The sequence below is a fragment of the Dama dama genome, chromosome 6, assembly GCF_033118175.1.
Source record: "Dama dama isolate Ldn47 chromosome 6, ASM3311817v1, whole genome shotgun sequence".
In the NCBI taxonomy this organism is placed as follows: Eukaryota; Metazoa; Chordata; class Mammalia; order Artiodactyla; family Cervidae; genus Dama; species Dama dama.
This window is the reverse complement of record NC_083686.1, coordinates 22,902,851-22,917,786: the sequence shown is the minus strand read 5'-3', so window position 1 is coordinate 22,917,786 and position 14,936 is coordinate 22,902,851. Positions and strand designations below refer to the sequence as shown.

Below are 14,936 nucleotides of genomic sequence, written 5' to 3'. Positions count from 1 at the left end.
AATGAATCATATATTTGTATTCTGAGAATATGATAGTAAACTTTCTCTTAGTATAAAAATTGTCACCATTATGCTATCAGTTATTGTAGTCCACTCAATACTTATTTAATAACTCTCTCAGGGCTTGTTGGTGTGGCTGTTTGACTTTGGTAAGTTACTCTGCCTTGGTAAGTTATCTCTTAACCTGGTTTAGAACATTAGTCCCTTATACATCTCTTTTTCTCTCTTGTGATTCCTCCATCCCCCTGTCAAGAAGATCTTTTCAAAATCTGATCAGGAAGTTTCCTTGATTCTCAAGACAAAATCTTAAATTTCTCTCTCTCTTGTCAGTATCATCTTTATTTTACTCTCTTCTTGATGCTTTCTAGACCATACTCAAATTGGTTCTCTTTAAGTTATTCAAAATCATCAAACTGTTTCCCAAACTAGAGGCCTTTTTACATGTCACTTGCTGTCACTAGGGTGTTCTCCCAAATCTCTGCCAGGTTAATTTCTAGTTAACCTTCAGTTTAAACATAAATAATCACTTCCTTAGACAGGCCTTCTCTGCCAGTCTCTTCTTCCCATCCTTCACCAATTTAAATTTGGGTTTTTCTCATATTATCCTTGTTGTTTGTAACTTTGATAAATATTTATGTGTGTGATTGTTTAACAATTTATCTCTACCTTTAGGTATAAATTTTGTGATAATAGATACTTTATTTTCGTTCACCACTGTTTACCCCCATAATTAGCATAGTTGAATAACTGTTGCTTCAAATTTGTGATGCCATCAGTTACAAGATACATCTTGATTTTGGGATTGTTAAAATGTTAAATTGTTAAAATGTTAAAATCATCAGATATTCTCATATCAAAGATATAAAATGTGAAAAAAAATTATGTCATTGAAGCAACAGAATATGGTGTATAATAAGCATTTTTACGTGAAAATAATGAGAAAGCCAGTTTTCCATTACCTGAGACTGTAAAGTCATTTCTTAATTTCTTTGTCTGTGGTAGTCTTCAGTTATTAAAAATGTCATCAATATTACTTTTTTTGGTTAGCTGGGCAGGTAGTGAATCAGATGAATAAGAAGCTGCAGACTGGCTTTACGGAAGCAGAAGTGTTACAGATATTCTGTGATACCTGTGAAGCCGTTGCAAGGTTGCATCAGTGTAAGACTCCGATAATTCACCGGGATCTCAAGGTAGGAACTTTAGACTCGTTATGGATTACTACCTTTTAAACTTCGGAGTTAAAATGTCCTTGGTCTGTCTTCGTCTAAAGCAGTTCTTGTTACCAGCACTCAGACTGGTCTCTCCGTTCTGTGCTGTGTTCCCTGAGGCCATGTAAAGACTGACTGTAGAATTGAAGCTGTGCTTTCCATGACCCTGACAGCTTCTCACATGGTTGTAGAAGTGGATTTTGTGCTCCCTGCTCTGCTTCTGTTGTACTGAGCAGGCTTCTTTAAAAGGTTTCACGTGAACAAGAATGTGAACGTCACTGACGCAGGTGGGGTGTCTCTCCATACTGTCCTTCCAGCACTCCTCCTGTTTCCTGTAATTCATTTTAAGCATCAAGGAATTTTCCAGAGATATTGGAGCTCACTGTAAATGGGTCTCTTTACTTATTTATTTATAATTTACTACAGTTTTAGGTAATTTCTTATAATTTGGTGGTGATTGTCACTTTAAGGTCACTTTGTCTTTCATATTCATGGAATCTGACCTTTTGTATATGGTACACCTGTTACACTGGAAAAAGTGCCCAAAGGGGATTGAAGATTCCTGAAATTATATTGCTTGAGCTGTCATTACATTCTTTAGAAACATAGGTATCTTCTTTGATACTTGGAACACTAAGATTACAAAAATTCCTCTTCCTGAAATGTTCTATGCCCAGATATCCCAAGGTAAACCTTTCCCCCACTTCAAGTTCACTCAGATTCACTTTCTCAGAGTCCTATGCTTGTACCACCTTATTTATAATTACAACATAACCTTTCCATTTTCTACTTGTTCTACCGTTTATTATCATTTGTCAGTTTCTCAGATACTATGTAATTTGCTTATGTATTAAGACTGTTGTTTTATTTTCTGTCCTCTTCCATTGGAAGGTAAGCTCTCTGTGAGCAGGGATTTCTCTCTTTTGTTATGATGTATCCAAGCATTTAGTACAGTGCCTGGCACATAGCAGAGTCTCAGTAAATATTTACTGAATGAATGAATCTCAATTCTGGCTTATTATTGGGCTTCCCAGGTGGCACTAGTGGTAAAGAACCTGCCTGCCAGTGCAGGAGACATAAGAGAGGTGGGTTTGATCCCTGGTTTGGGAAGATCCCCTGAAGAAGGGAATGGCAATCCACTCCAGTATTCTTGCCTGGAGAATCCCCATGGACAGAGGAGCCTGGCAGGCTATAGTCAATAGGGCCGCAAAGAGTCAGACACAACCGAGCGACTGAGCACTCAGCACAGACGACTGTGAAAAGTGACAATAAAATGCTCTTAAGATACAAGAGAATAGAAGATGTTACTCAGAATATAGGTTGTTAACCATGAAGGCATCTTTTAGGGAAACTTATGCTAAAGAATACAAGCTAAGGTAAGATCACAGTGTTTGACTCCACATCTCTGTCCCTTAATTTGGATAATCAGTGTAGCATCTTTCATTTCAGTTCTTCTGGATATGCAGCTCTTTTACATTTTGCCTAATAATTTGATCAGATGTTTTTTTGCTATTTTAGCTCATTAACTTTTTTAATGTAAAGTTGATGTTTTCAGCCAAGTTTTCCTTGGTTTTAAAACAGACATTGAATTTCATACTATTATATAGACCATATTGACTAGAATTAGTTGTTTTTATGTGTGGAAATTTATTCAAACCTGCTTAAGTAGATATTTTTAAGTAGATTTCTTGTATAAATCCTTATTTTCTACAAGTATGTTTAAAAGTAAACTAAAATGAAGTGGGTTTTGTCATACATTGACATGAATCAGCCATGGAGTTACATGTATTCCCCATCCCAGTCCCCCCTCCCACCCCACCCCCCACCCGATTCCCCTGGCCTCCAACTAATAAAAATAATTGGAAAAAAAAAAAAAGTAAACTAAAATGAAATATAGAAGAAAAATTATAAAGAAACTAATGTGAGTATTTTGGTTGAGTGGAGAGAAATTTAATCACTCATTCAAGGCTATATCATAAAAATAAAAACACTAAAAACGTTAATAATAATAGTGTCATTTATTGTATGCTTACCTTATTTTTGTTGTATTCTAAGCTTTTTACATGTTTTAATACATTCAGCTTTTACAGTTTCTACAACAGTCTCATGTAACAGAGGTCATTTCCCCCAGTTTATAGGTGAGGAAACTGAAGCTCAGAGGGGTTAAGTAAACTGCCCAGGGTACATGTGATAATAAGTGGCACAGTTGGCCTGTGAACCCACACTCTCCTGTTTTAGAAACTGTGCGCGTAACTTTATTTAAGTTTATTTCGACTCTGATCTCTAAGTTAAGACACAAAGTTAGATCTGTGTTTTTCAGTGTAGTATTTTAGATAAAAATGGAATTAGGAGTTAATCAGAGGTAGAATTGAAATGGTTTTTGTTTTTTCTGTAGAAAAACTGAAGTGTCAGAAAAGGAGGAAAATGGAGGTAGGGTATAGACTCACTGCTACTAGCAGTTCTTTTTTATAGAAGCGTTAGAGAGAGGACTTATGGTTACTTGAGGGCTTCCCAGGTGGCTCAGTGGTAAAGAATCCACCTGCTAATTTAGGAGATACGGGTTTGATCCCTGAGTTGGAAAGATCCCCGAGAGAAGGAAATGGCAACCTGCTCCAGTAGTCTTGCCTGGGAGATCCCATGAACAGCAGACCCCGGCAGGCTACAGTCCATAGGATCACAGATAGTCAGATACAACTTAGTGACTCAACATGTTACAACAAAAAGGGTTACTTGGCTCTTGTAAAACTCATCCTGGGATGGAAGAAGCACTCCTGTGTTCTTAGAGAAGCAGTAGATAAAGTAACATGTATTTTTGTTCTGAATCATTTGCCCTTTCTCACAGTTTGAGGTACCTTTTCTCTGTATATACTTGTGTATGTGTGTGTGTGTAGGGTGTGTGTGTGTGTGTGTATGTGTGTAAAACAAGTCCTTTGGTATTTATTGTATAAAAACATTGTTGTAAAAAGACAATTTTCACTTTGAAAGTACTACTAATTATTGATTTTCTTTTCTGAAGGTAGAAAATATTTTGTTGAATGATGGTGGAAACTATGTACTTTGTGACTTTGGCAGTGCCACAAATAAATTTCTTAATCCTCAAAAAGATGGAGTTAATACAGTAGAAGAAGAAATTAAAAAGTAAGTGTTAATTTTTGTTTTGTCTCATGAGAATTTTAGTTAACTTGAGTCTGTGACCAGCTCTGCTAGTTTAAACTTTAGATATTCCATTAATAGATCTCTTTAAGATATTTCTGTGTGATAAAATTGATTAGTTTATGTTTCATCTAGTTCAGTAGGAAATAAATTTTACCACGTAAGCAAAATTTTCATCTACATTGTAAACAAATTAATCAAATTTAACAAATTTGTTAAATAAGCTGTAGTAATTAATGGAATCATTAAAGGGAGTTTGAAGTTATTATTGAGTTCAATTAACCATCTTTGTGTTTATTGATACTGAGTGAGGATTTGTGCTTGTTAGGAAAAATAATTAAACTTTGGCCTCGTATTTACTATTAAGAAATTGATATTATTGCATTGAAAACTGTGTGGAAAACTTGTTACTTAATAATACTGTTTTGGAGAACTCTTTGGTAGAAATATAAATCATATCTGCCTTATATTTTCTTAACCTTGTATTTTCCATGGTTGCTAGAGTATTGTAAGGACTTTCCCCTGGCTTTTCTGTTTTCTAGTTTTAAAAAATAGTACTGTTTGTAAATCTTTGATCATCTTAATAAAATGATACAGAATGCAGAAAGATCTGTCAGAATAGGAGTTTCTAAGTAGCTCCCTTTTCCTAAGTTACTTTTCTTCACTTTCTCACAGATTCTCAGTGGTTTAAGGCTGCCTACGAGCTTTTGTTTGAACTGTGACATGTATTTTGAAATAGGCTCAAATAGAGCTGATATTATTCTGGTCCATTTGTATAAAACTATGGTTTTGTAGACTTGTGTATTTCTACTCAGGAACAGCCTGTGATGGTTATGTTAAGATTCCATAAAAACAAACTCCTTAGGAAACTTATAAACATCTTGAAGAACACCAGAACAATGAATTATTGAATTGGCTTCTTATGGGTATATGTATATACATATAAATTTAAAAGTTACTGAGTTGTGATATATAATGACTGTTACAGAATTCTGCTCAAGCATCTTTGGCTTGCTAGAAGTTTAGTTTTTTGCTGTTAAGATCTGAAGTATAGCTAAAGTTTAGCAGAATTTTACACTAGTGGTGAACGTAATAAGCTCATGGGTTCTTGTACTTAGTGGCTCATAGGAATTAATGGTCTAATTGTTTATTCAGTTAACAGGGCATACAACATATTGGACACTGTTGTTGATGCTATGGTATAGCAGTAAACAAAAAAAAAGGCCTGTCCTTATGTAGTTTACATTCTGGTTTCTTAGATCACGCCTCTGCAGTAGTATCATTCAGAATGTATCACGTTAGGGTGATTTGAAAAAAATAAGATGGTAGAATATTGAGTTTTTAAGATACTTCATGTAAAATAAAACACTTAAAGTGAATCTTAAATTATGTCATAGTATAGGAATTCCTTTGATATTCTAATAATTTCTCCCATGAAATTGAGCAATACTTTATTCTGTTCATAGTGGATTTGGAGTTTTTATACTTGTAAATATTTATTCACCTTATCTTTTAATTCCAAACTACTTATGCTAACAGTTTTGGAAGTGTACTTAATGTAATTAATAATAATTAATTATGACAACTAGATTACTTTTAAAAGAATAATTATAAAAACAAACCTCGAGATTTACTACCATGTGTAAGAAATTATGTTAGGATTCATAAAAACAAACTGCTTAATAAACATATAAATTAATTTTTTGAGAGGGTAGAAGTTTTACTTTTAAATTAGTAGACTAAAATATTTTGATAAGGATATTTTTATAGTCAAATTGTCTTATTTCATTTAAGAAATTCAAGGAAAACCATGTTTCTAGTACATTGTCTTTATTTAATTTTTTCTCTTAAAATTTGTGTTTATGATCACAGATGCAATTGCACTTGTTAAAAACGTGTATAATGCTTTGTATTGTTTAATACTTGATGGGCTTTTAATGAGCTTTTAAAGCAGTATTATTTCTCTATAATGTTATTGAACCTAGAAGTTTTTGTAGTGTTTTATGTAGAAACAATGCAGTATGTCTTTTTTTTTATATCTCCGCTCCATTTTACTTATTTACTGCCAGGTATACAACTCTGTCATACAGAGCCCCTGAAATGATCAACCTTTATGGAGGGAAGCCTATCACCACCAAGGCTGATATCTGGGTAAGGCCAAGAAAGGCTGACATTTTCACTAACCAAATTAACAAGATCTGAATTCAGTTGATTATCTTCCCCCTGTCCTCCACAAGGTTATTTCCTAATAAGTAGAAGAGAGTGGTGGACAGTAAAGCTTACTAATAGCAGAAGAAAAATATTAGCACATATCTTCTTGATCCAGAGATGGAAAACTTAGGTACAAAAAAGCAAGTAAACAGTTTCCACATAATGTAACTTTTTACCACAGTATTTTTTAGAATTTAGATTATATATGACGGTTAAAATTTTTTTGATTTGAGTGCAGTTTTGGAAAAGCTGGCCATAACTCTTAACTGGTTATGCTTATAGTTTTCTCAAGTATTTTAGGATCTTTTTAGTGGAAACTAGCATGAGTAAAATTTTTAAAAAAATTATAAACATACCGTTGACTAACCTCTGTATATTGAGGTTCTTTAGCATCTATATATAGATTGAATTATTGAGGTATAACATGTTTCTATGGCTTCCCTTGTGGCTCAGATGGTAAAGAATCTGCCTACAGTGCAGAAGACTCAGGTATGATCCCTGGTCAGGAAGATTCCCCTGGAGAAGGAAATGGCAACCCACTCCAGTATTCTTGCCTGGAGAATTCCATGGACAGAGGAACCTGCGGGGCTACGGTCCAGAGTGTCTCAAAGAATTGGACACGACTGAGTAACTAACACACACAACATGTTTCTATAGAGTTGAACTTTATGTTAGAGAGTCAATATGTCTTTTGAGGTTATTTCATAAGTAAAATGTGTTTTGTCTATATTTAATAAACTAGCAGGAAACTATTTTAAATGTGAATTCATTTAAATTTAACAAGCATTCAGCCATATCTGCCACCAGTGGCCATATTCGGAACTGAGGAAAAACATTCAGAAGTATTTCTAGAGTTTACAAGAAAAGTCATTTGATTTCATTTTAAAGCATAATATTTAGAAAGCAGTCAAGCGTAATGGGTGAAACAAAATGAATATCTTCTTGGTGCTCCTTTCCTGACCGAATTCTTTTATAGAGATTGGGCAATATTCTTGCAAGGTAATAAAAAAAGAGTATCTACAATATTTTTCCCTCTGTCTACATATTATGCACTTTTTCATCAGTGGTTCTTAAATCTTGTGGTAGTTGAATTTTTAACTGTGTATGTAATTTAATGAGACCACAAATAGGTTTCATTTAGTCAATTTGCTCCTGCTTACAGATTCCCAGCTTGTATAACTCAAATTCAGTTGGCTCTTCTCAGCATTGACATTTGATTCATTAATTGGCTTATAGTAAATAGCTTGTAGTATAATGTAGAAAACAAATTCAGTTGAATCTTAATTTATAAAATGAAGGTATTAATTAGAGGAGGTGATTGTGGAAGTCTTTTCCTGGCCTAATTTTGTGACTATTGTTGAAACCCACATTACCTAAAAGAGTGTTTCAACAGCAGAGGAAACAACAGATTCATATGTTGACTACTGTTTTGAAATCATCAAGGGTTGATTTAAAAAAAGTCTTTTAAGAACATGTTTGTTACCCAGTGTCTTAACAAAAAGGAGGGAGTCTTTGTTGTTTGTTTTTCCCCAAGCTTAAAATTTGTGCCAGGATGGCTAAATTGTCAGCGATAGGTGGCTCAGTGGTAAAGAGTACATCTGCTAATGCAGGAGACATGAGTTTGATCCCTGGGTCAGGGAAGCTCCCCTGGAGAAGGAAATGGCAACCCACTCCAGTATTCTTGCCTGGGAAATCCCATGGACAGAGGACCCTGGAGGGCTGCAATCCATGGGGTCACAAAAGAGTAGGACATAATTTAGCAACTAAACAGCAACAAGTTTAAAATTAATTCCATTTACAGGTTAGTTATATGGAGTGGCATTTCTATAATGGGTAACTGGATATAGCTGTGGGATGACAAATAGATACTCAAAGATAAAAAAGAAGCCAGAAAAATTATCAGAAAACAGAATGTATTTATATGCTTGACTGAGATAGAGTTTCAATTTCCTTGATACCATTTTTATGCTTGTCATAGCTCAGATGAAATGCCTACAACATTTTAGGTGTGAATTTGAGAATATCCAGAAAAAGAAATCAGTTCATATCAGTTAAGAGCTATATTTTGATCTTATTTCAGAGCAGTATTTAGAGAGTTATGATATTGAGGTTAAAGTATTCATTTAGCATATGTATTTTGGAGAAACTTATTTTTTACTTTGAAATTTCTATTGTAGGTTATTTTTATCCTGAGAACTAGGATGCTGATTTTATTGACCAATAGGAAGTTCAGTGAGAGATGCTTCATGTTATCTTTTAATGGGGAAAATGGAAGATGGTAATACTCAACCCTCAGAATGAGGTCATTCATTCCCTCCTGTTTCCTGAACAGTTCTCATTGTATCAAATGGAAAAAGAGGGAAATGCCTTTGGTGTGAAAAAAATTAGGACACCTCCTTGTGTTCACACTCTGTGAAGCAGAGTATTTTAGATTAATGTTTTTGAAGTACACTGGCATTGCTATCTAAAATTGTTACCTGGGAACTCCCACAACATATACTCTAACAAAAGACACATTACTGAAGGTTTGAGTGACAAGATGAAACTGGCTAAAAAGCAGATCTCCTTTGCTTCACTGTCATCTGGGCAGAAGAAAGGTATAATTTAATGCAGACATTACACCATTAATAGTCATTTTTTTAGTGCTGTTGAGGAAGCCTTATGCTCAGTTTGCAGTATAGAAGCTGAAAATAGCTTCCTTAGAGAAAAATGCATCATAAATTTTTTAAAGCCACATTGAACTCGTTACTTCCATTCAGAATCTTTGTAGTTGTATTAGTCACATAGTAAATAATCTAGTAATGTTTTTGAACTAATATATTGAAATTTCTAGAGTCTCTAAACTTGTTTCATTAAAGGACTGTTGTAATATTGAAAATAAAGTTTTGTAAATTAACACTGTTGAACTTAGAAAGGTATTTCTGTATTTTGTGACCTTCGTAGCAGTTATAAAACTAGTGTATTTGTTAATTGGCTTGCCAGGTTGCTGTGTGACGAAAAAGCCAACAAAGGCCAGCTGATGTGCTAATGTTTAGATAGGCCAGATTTCAGTTATTGCTGATGTCATTGTGTAGTAACTACTGGATAATTTTAATCAGTTTAGAGTTAGAATTGTCCCTTACACTCATAACGCTTTGTAGCGACACTTCTTGTGACAGCATAATGATTTCTTGAGCAGAAAATCACATTTTATTACCCCGCCTCAGATTTGAGCTGCTGGCAGTTTAGCTAAAACTTTCCTGCGCTACTTTTCCAGACACAATTTGTGTCTTAGGGTGTTTTGTATTCATTGTCAGAAAGTAGATTTATTGGCACTGTGATGTCTATGAATCCATACAAGCAAAGCAGACAGAGCCCTTTCTTTCTGAATTTTACATACTCAGGTACAAATATGACTAGTATAATGTAGAATGAAAATTGTAGGATTATGTTTAGAAGTAGAGAACTAATTTTTATACTATGAAATAATGACATGTGCTCAGTGAATAATCAGTGTTGATGGGTGTCTGATAAATTTAACTGTGCTGGCTAACTCCTATTTGAAGCTTGGAGTTTTAAAATGTGTTTTATAGTGAATTTTTAAAATATTCTGCTACAAGGAGCTTTGTGCTTGCTTTGTTGGTTGTTACATGCTAGCTGTGTACTAAATATATATTTTCTTTGTGAAAGAAATGAAAATGTAATTTTTCTCCCAAAGGGAACCAGTCACTTCTAATTTTAGTTGTCATTCATGATTTAGTGTTCTATGAGAGCATTAATTCATCCATCTAGCCACACGCATTAATTTAAGTTGTAATTTGTGAAAAGATTGAGTCAGTATAGAAACATTAGGCTTTTGTTTTCTTAATAACATATTTAGTTTTTCATTTGTGGCTTTTTTTTTTTTTTTTTTTTGCTCTTGTGATCAAGTTGGTACTTGAGTTCTGATGATATTCATGCTTCTTTGTTTTCCAGGCCCTGGGATGTTTACTGTATAAACTTTGTTTCTTCACTCTTCCTTTTGGTGAGAGCCAGGTTGCCATCTGTGACGGCAGCTTCACCATCCCAGACAACTCTCGTTACTCCCATAACATACATTGCTTAATAAGTAAGTACTTGGAAATTTACGAAAAGAATTGTAAGGTACTATACGTAGGGTCTGCTATTTCCGTTCCTTTACCTAAAACTAGTCTTTTAATTTCATGTTGTTATAATTTTGTGAAACTGCTATAGTCAAGAAATACATTTAAAAGGATGTTCAGGGCCTTCCCTAGTGGTCCAGTGGTTGAGACTTTGCCTTCCAGCCCAGGGGGTGCTGGTTTGACCTCTGGTTGGGGAGCTAGGATTCCACATAACCTCACCGCCATAAAACCAAAACATAAAAACACAGAAGCAATATTGTAACAGATTCAATAAAGACTTTAAAGTTTATCTACATCAAAAAAATCTTTAAAAAAAGATGTTTATAAGACTTTTATAGGAATAAAAATAGATTAATTACTGATTAGTACATGGATGTTTTTAAGCTCTAGATAAGCTTTTATAGAACATAGAGGTTATGTAATTAAGGAAACTGGAATTTCTGGAAAAACTTTCCAGCATAACATTTCATTATTCAGTCTTTGTACTTTTGAAATCAAAATAACCTGATCTGTTTCTTCTTTAGATCAAACTATTTCTAATTTAAAATTGTAGTTTATTTGCTACATTTTTTACTGTTTATTCCTTGTTGATTATAAAATCAGAAAGCAACCTAAGTGTAATATCAGAAGAAGTAATCTTGTGGACCTTTCATTCCAAAAGAATGCCTCAGTTTTTCTTACAGTCTCTTTTCAGAGTTTTTTCTTCCTTTTTGACAGATCCTGTAACTTAATTTCTTGAATTTCTTGAATATGCACATGGTATAATTTCTGCAAAAGATGATTTGTTACACATTTGGTGATTGACTAACTTTTGTAATTTATGAGGCTCCTGTAACTAAAAAAAAAAAAACCCCAAAACACAGAGCAAACACTCCAAAAGAAAAACAATCAAAATGGAGCATAAAAGGATATATGCTGCTTCACTTGGCAAACTTATTTAAAGCATTATCTTCTTTGTTTCTTTAAAGAAATCCACATTTCTTTAATGTGGATTTGCCCATACATGTTGGGAATTAGAGGATTATGTCAGCTGAACACAAAAAATACACTACTTCACATAGAGTGTATTTCCTAGGTGAGGGGAACCAGAGTAATGGCGTGGGGGAGGTGGTGTTATAACTTACAGGGGAAAGGAAATAGCCCTAAGCTTGGCTGCTTCATTGCCAGCATGAACTTTCAGCTCTAATTGGAGAATATTAAACATGAGTGCTTGTACCTGGGGTTTCCTTCCCAGAGAGGTCTACCTCTCAGCTTTTGTGTAACTCTCTGCTAATGGATGGCCGCCTGAATATCATCCTTTATGGCTCAGAACTGCACTTTTATCTTTATTGGTGGATAACCTCCTAGTCTTGTTTTGATATGTTTTTCTGTCCTTCTGACAGCTTTCAGCCAAATAAGCTACCTGCCTGGGCAGTCCAAGTTACCTTTTCAGATACCAATTAATGTTTTTTTCAGTGTTCTGGTGACTGAGCTATATAGGTTTTCAGTGGTTTGTCCCATCTCTCTTTTCTCCATTAGCCTTGTTATTTTTAGCTTGCCATTTTGCAGAATGTGTATTTTTTTTTCAAAGAGCAAGCATACCTTTTGAGTATATATGAATAAACATCAGACCTGTCAGCCACTCTGTTTTAACCAGTTGCTTTCTTCCTTCATTGCAAAATTTAGGACATCAGAAGCATGAAAGAACTCTGATTAATTGGAATGCTCAAAAAACAGATTGAGGAATTTTCTTTGGCTGTTGAGTGTTCTAGCCAATTGAAATTTAACCTTTCTTTGAAGCTTTTGTTATAAATCACCATATCAGTGGCATGGTTTTGTTGTTAAGTATAATGTTTTTTTATCACAATTGGACTAAGGATTTTATTGAGGATCTTGCAGTGTCTGCTGATTGCCAAAGGTGGGAGATGGATGAAAGAGATGAAGGTGGTCAAAAGGTATAAACTTTGAGTTATAAAGTAAGTCCTGAGGATGTAATATACAGCATGTGACTATAGTTAAAAATATTGTACTGTGTACTGTATATTTCAAAGTTGCTAAGACAGTAGATCTTAAAGAGTTCTCATCCCAAGGGAAAACAATGTTTAATTCTGTGAGGTGATAGATATTTACTATATCTACTGTGGTCACCCATTTCATAATACATATATACATAAAATCATTATGTCACTCACATAATGAACTTCTTGTCTGACCTGGGCTTTCCTGGTAGCTCAGCTGGTAAAGAATCTGCCCGCAATGCAGGAGACCCTGGTTCGATTCCTGGGTCAGGAAAATCCTCTGTATAAGGGATAGGCTACCCACTTTCCTGGTGACTCAGTCGGTAGAGAATCTGCCTACAATGTGGGAAACCTGGGTTCAATCCCTGGGTTGGGAAGATTCCCCTGGAGGAGGGCATGGCAACCCACTCCAGTATTCTTGCCTGGAGAATCCCATGGACAGAGCAGCCTGGTGGGCTACAGTCCACGGGGTTGCAAAGAGTCAGACACGACTGAGTGACTAAGCACAGCACAGCACTGTCTGACTGACTTTACTTAGCGTATATGCTACCCTCATGTTTATCCATGCTGCAAATGGCAAGATTTCGTTCTCTTTTTTTCAAATGACTGAATAATATTCCATTGGTATATATATATACATACACACACACACCTCTCACATTTTCTATATCCATTGACCCATTGATGGACACTTAAGTTGCTTTCATGTCTTGGCTATTGTAAATAATGCTGCAGTGAACTTGGGGGTGCACATATTTTTTTGAGTTAGTGTTTTTGTTTCTTTCAGATATATACTCAGAAGGAGGATTGATGGATTATATCATAGTTCTTTTTTCAACTTTTTGACATACCTCCATACTGTTTTCCATAGTGGCTGCACCAATTTACATTCCCACCAACATTGCACAAGGGTTTCCTTTTTTCTACATTCTCCCAACACCTGTTGGGCTTCCCAGGTGGCTTAGTGATAAAGAATCTGCCTGTCAATGCAAGAAGACACAGGAGATGCAAGTTCTATCCCTGGGTCAGGAAGATCCCTTGGAGGAGAAAATGGCAACCTACTCCAGTGTTCTTGCCTGGGAAATCCCACGGACAGAGGAGCATGGCGGGCTATAGTCCGTGGTGTCACAGAGAGTCGGATGTGACTGAGTGACTGACACACACATGTATATTTTTTAAAAGTTGATTTTATATTTGCAATAGAAGCGAAGTTAATGGGAGTGGTCTTGTGGTGACTAATGATCATTTTAAGTTGGGTAAACGGGTGTATTCTAGCTTTTTTGTCTTTTCTAAAAAACTTAGTAACTTGTTTCACTTTTAGATCAGTTAGACGTGTGTATTCATTAATCCAGCAGTCCCCAACCTTTTTGTTATCAGGGATGGCTTCCCTAGTGGCTCAGACAGTCAAGAATCCACCTGCCAAACAGGGGACCTGGGTTCAATCCCTGGGTCAGGAAGATCCCCTGGAGAAGGAGGTGGCAACTTACTCCAGTATTTTTGCCTGGACAATCCCATGGACAGAGGAGCCTGGTGGGCTATAGTCCATGGGATTGCAAAAGAGTTGGACATGACTTAGAGAGCAACAACAACAACAGACAAACTAAACAGCCTCCAGAAAATGTATTCCCACATGAAAACATGATCTAGGGGAGTTAGAGGTCCTTTTGTTTGCTTGTAAGATGATGTCAATACACCAACAGCCTGGTTACTTAATCATTAGGAGATGTGCCATGCTTAACTTGAGAGAGAGAGTTACCTATACAGATATTGGTTAGAAAACATAAAAGCTCAAATTTATTTATTTCTCTTCAATGCTTCTCATGTACTGTAAAAGAAAAAAAAAATACAGCATTGCCCAGAGGATTACCATTCCTCTCTAGATACTCAGAAAACCTTTCCCAAGATTATGCCATGCCAGGAAAGTGTATTTTCGTATCCTCATTGTTGTGTACTCCTGTAGAATTTCTTCTCCTGAGCTGCATTTTGTTGTTCTGTCACTGGTCTGCACGAAGGCGGGAATAAGACCTGACTGTGTGTCACTCATTGTAGTTTCTTAGGAACATTGTTCACTCAGTGTGAACCATCTTTAGAAAGACTCAAAGGGGAATTTTCTCTTTGCTTTCAATATTAGAAATGGTGCTTTTTCTTAGCACCTGGTTTGTTTTTAAGAATATTGCAATTCATATAATGGATCATGTTGCCCTATTTGTGTTGACAGCTAGAGAGCTAAATTTTTCCAGTTTTGG

The 14,936-nt window shown here is 35.3% G+C and overlaps 1 protein-coding gene across 2 annotated transcripts in view; it reads left to right on the top strand.

Annotated features, from left to right (window-relative positions):
* BMP2K (BMP2 inducible kinase) overlaps window positions 1-14,936 on the top strand; it is a 112,512-nt gene that overhangs the window by 55,036 nt on the left and 42,540 nt on the right. For both annotated transcript variants that reach the window (XM_061145726.1, XM_061145727.1), the window contains exons 4-7: window positions 1,048-1,190; window positions 4,225-4,346; window positions 6,431-6,512; window positions 10,527-10,659. In XM_061145726.1, the coding sequence (XP_061001709.1) occupies window positions 1,048-1,190; window positions 4,225-4,346; window positions 6,431-6,512; window positions 10,527-10,659 (480 nt within the window). The remainder of the gene's footprint in view (window positions 1-1,047; window positions 1,191-4,224; window positions 4,347-6,430; window positions 6,513-10,526; window positions 10,660-14,936) is intronic.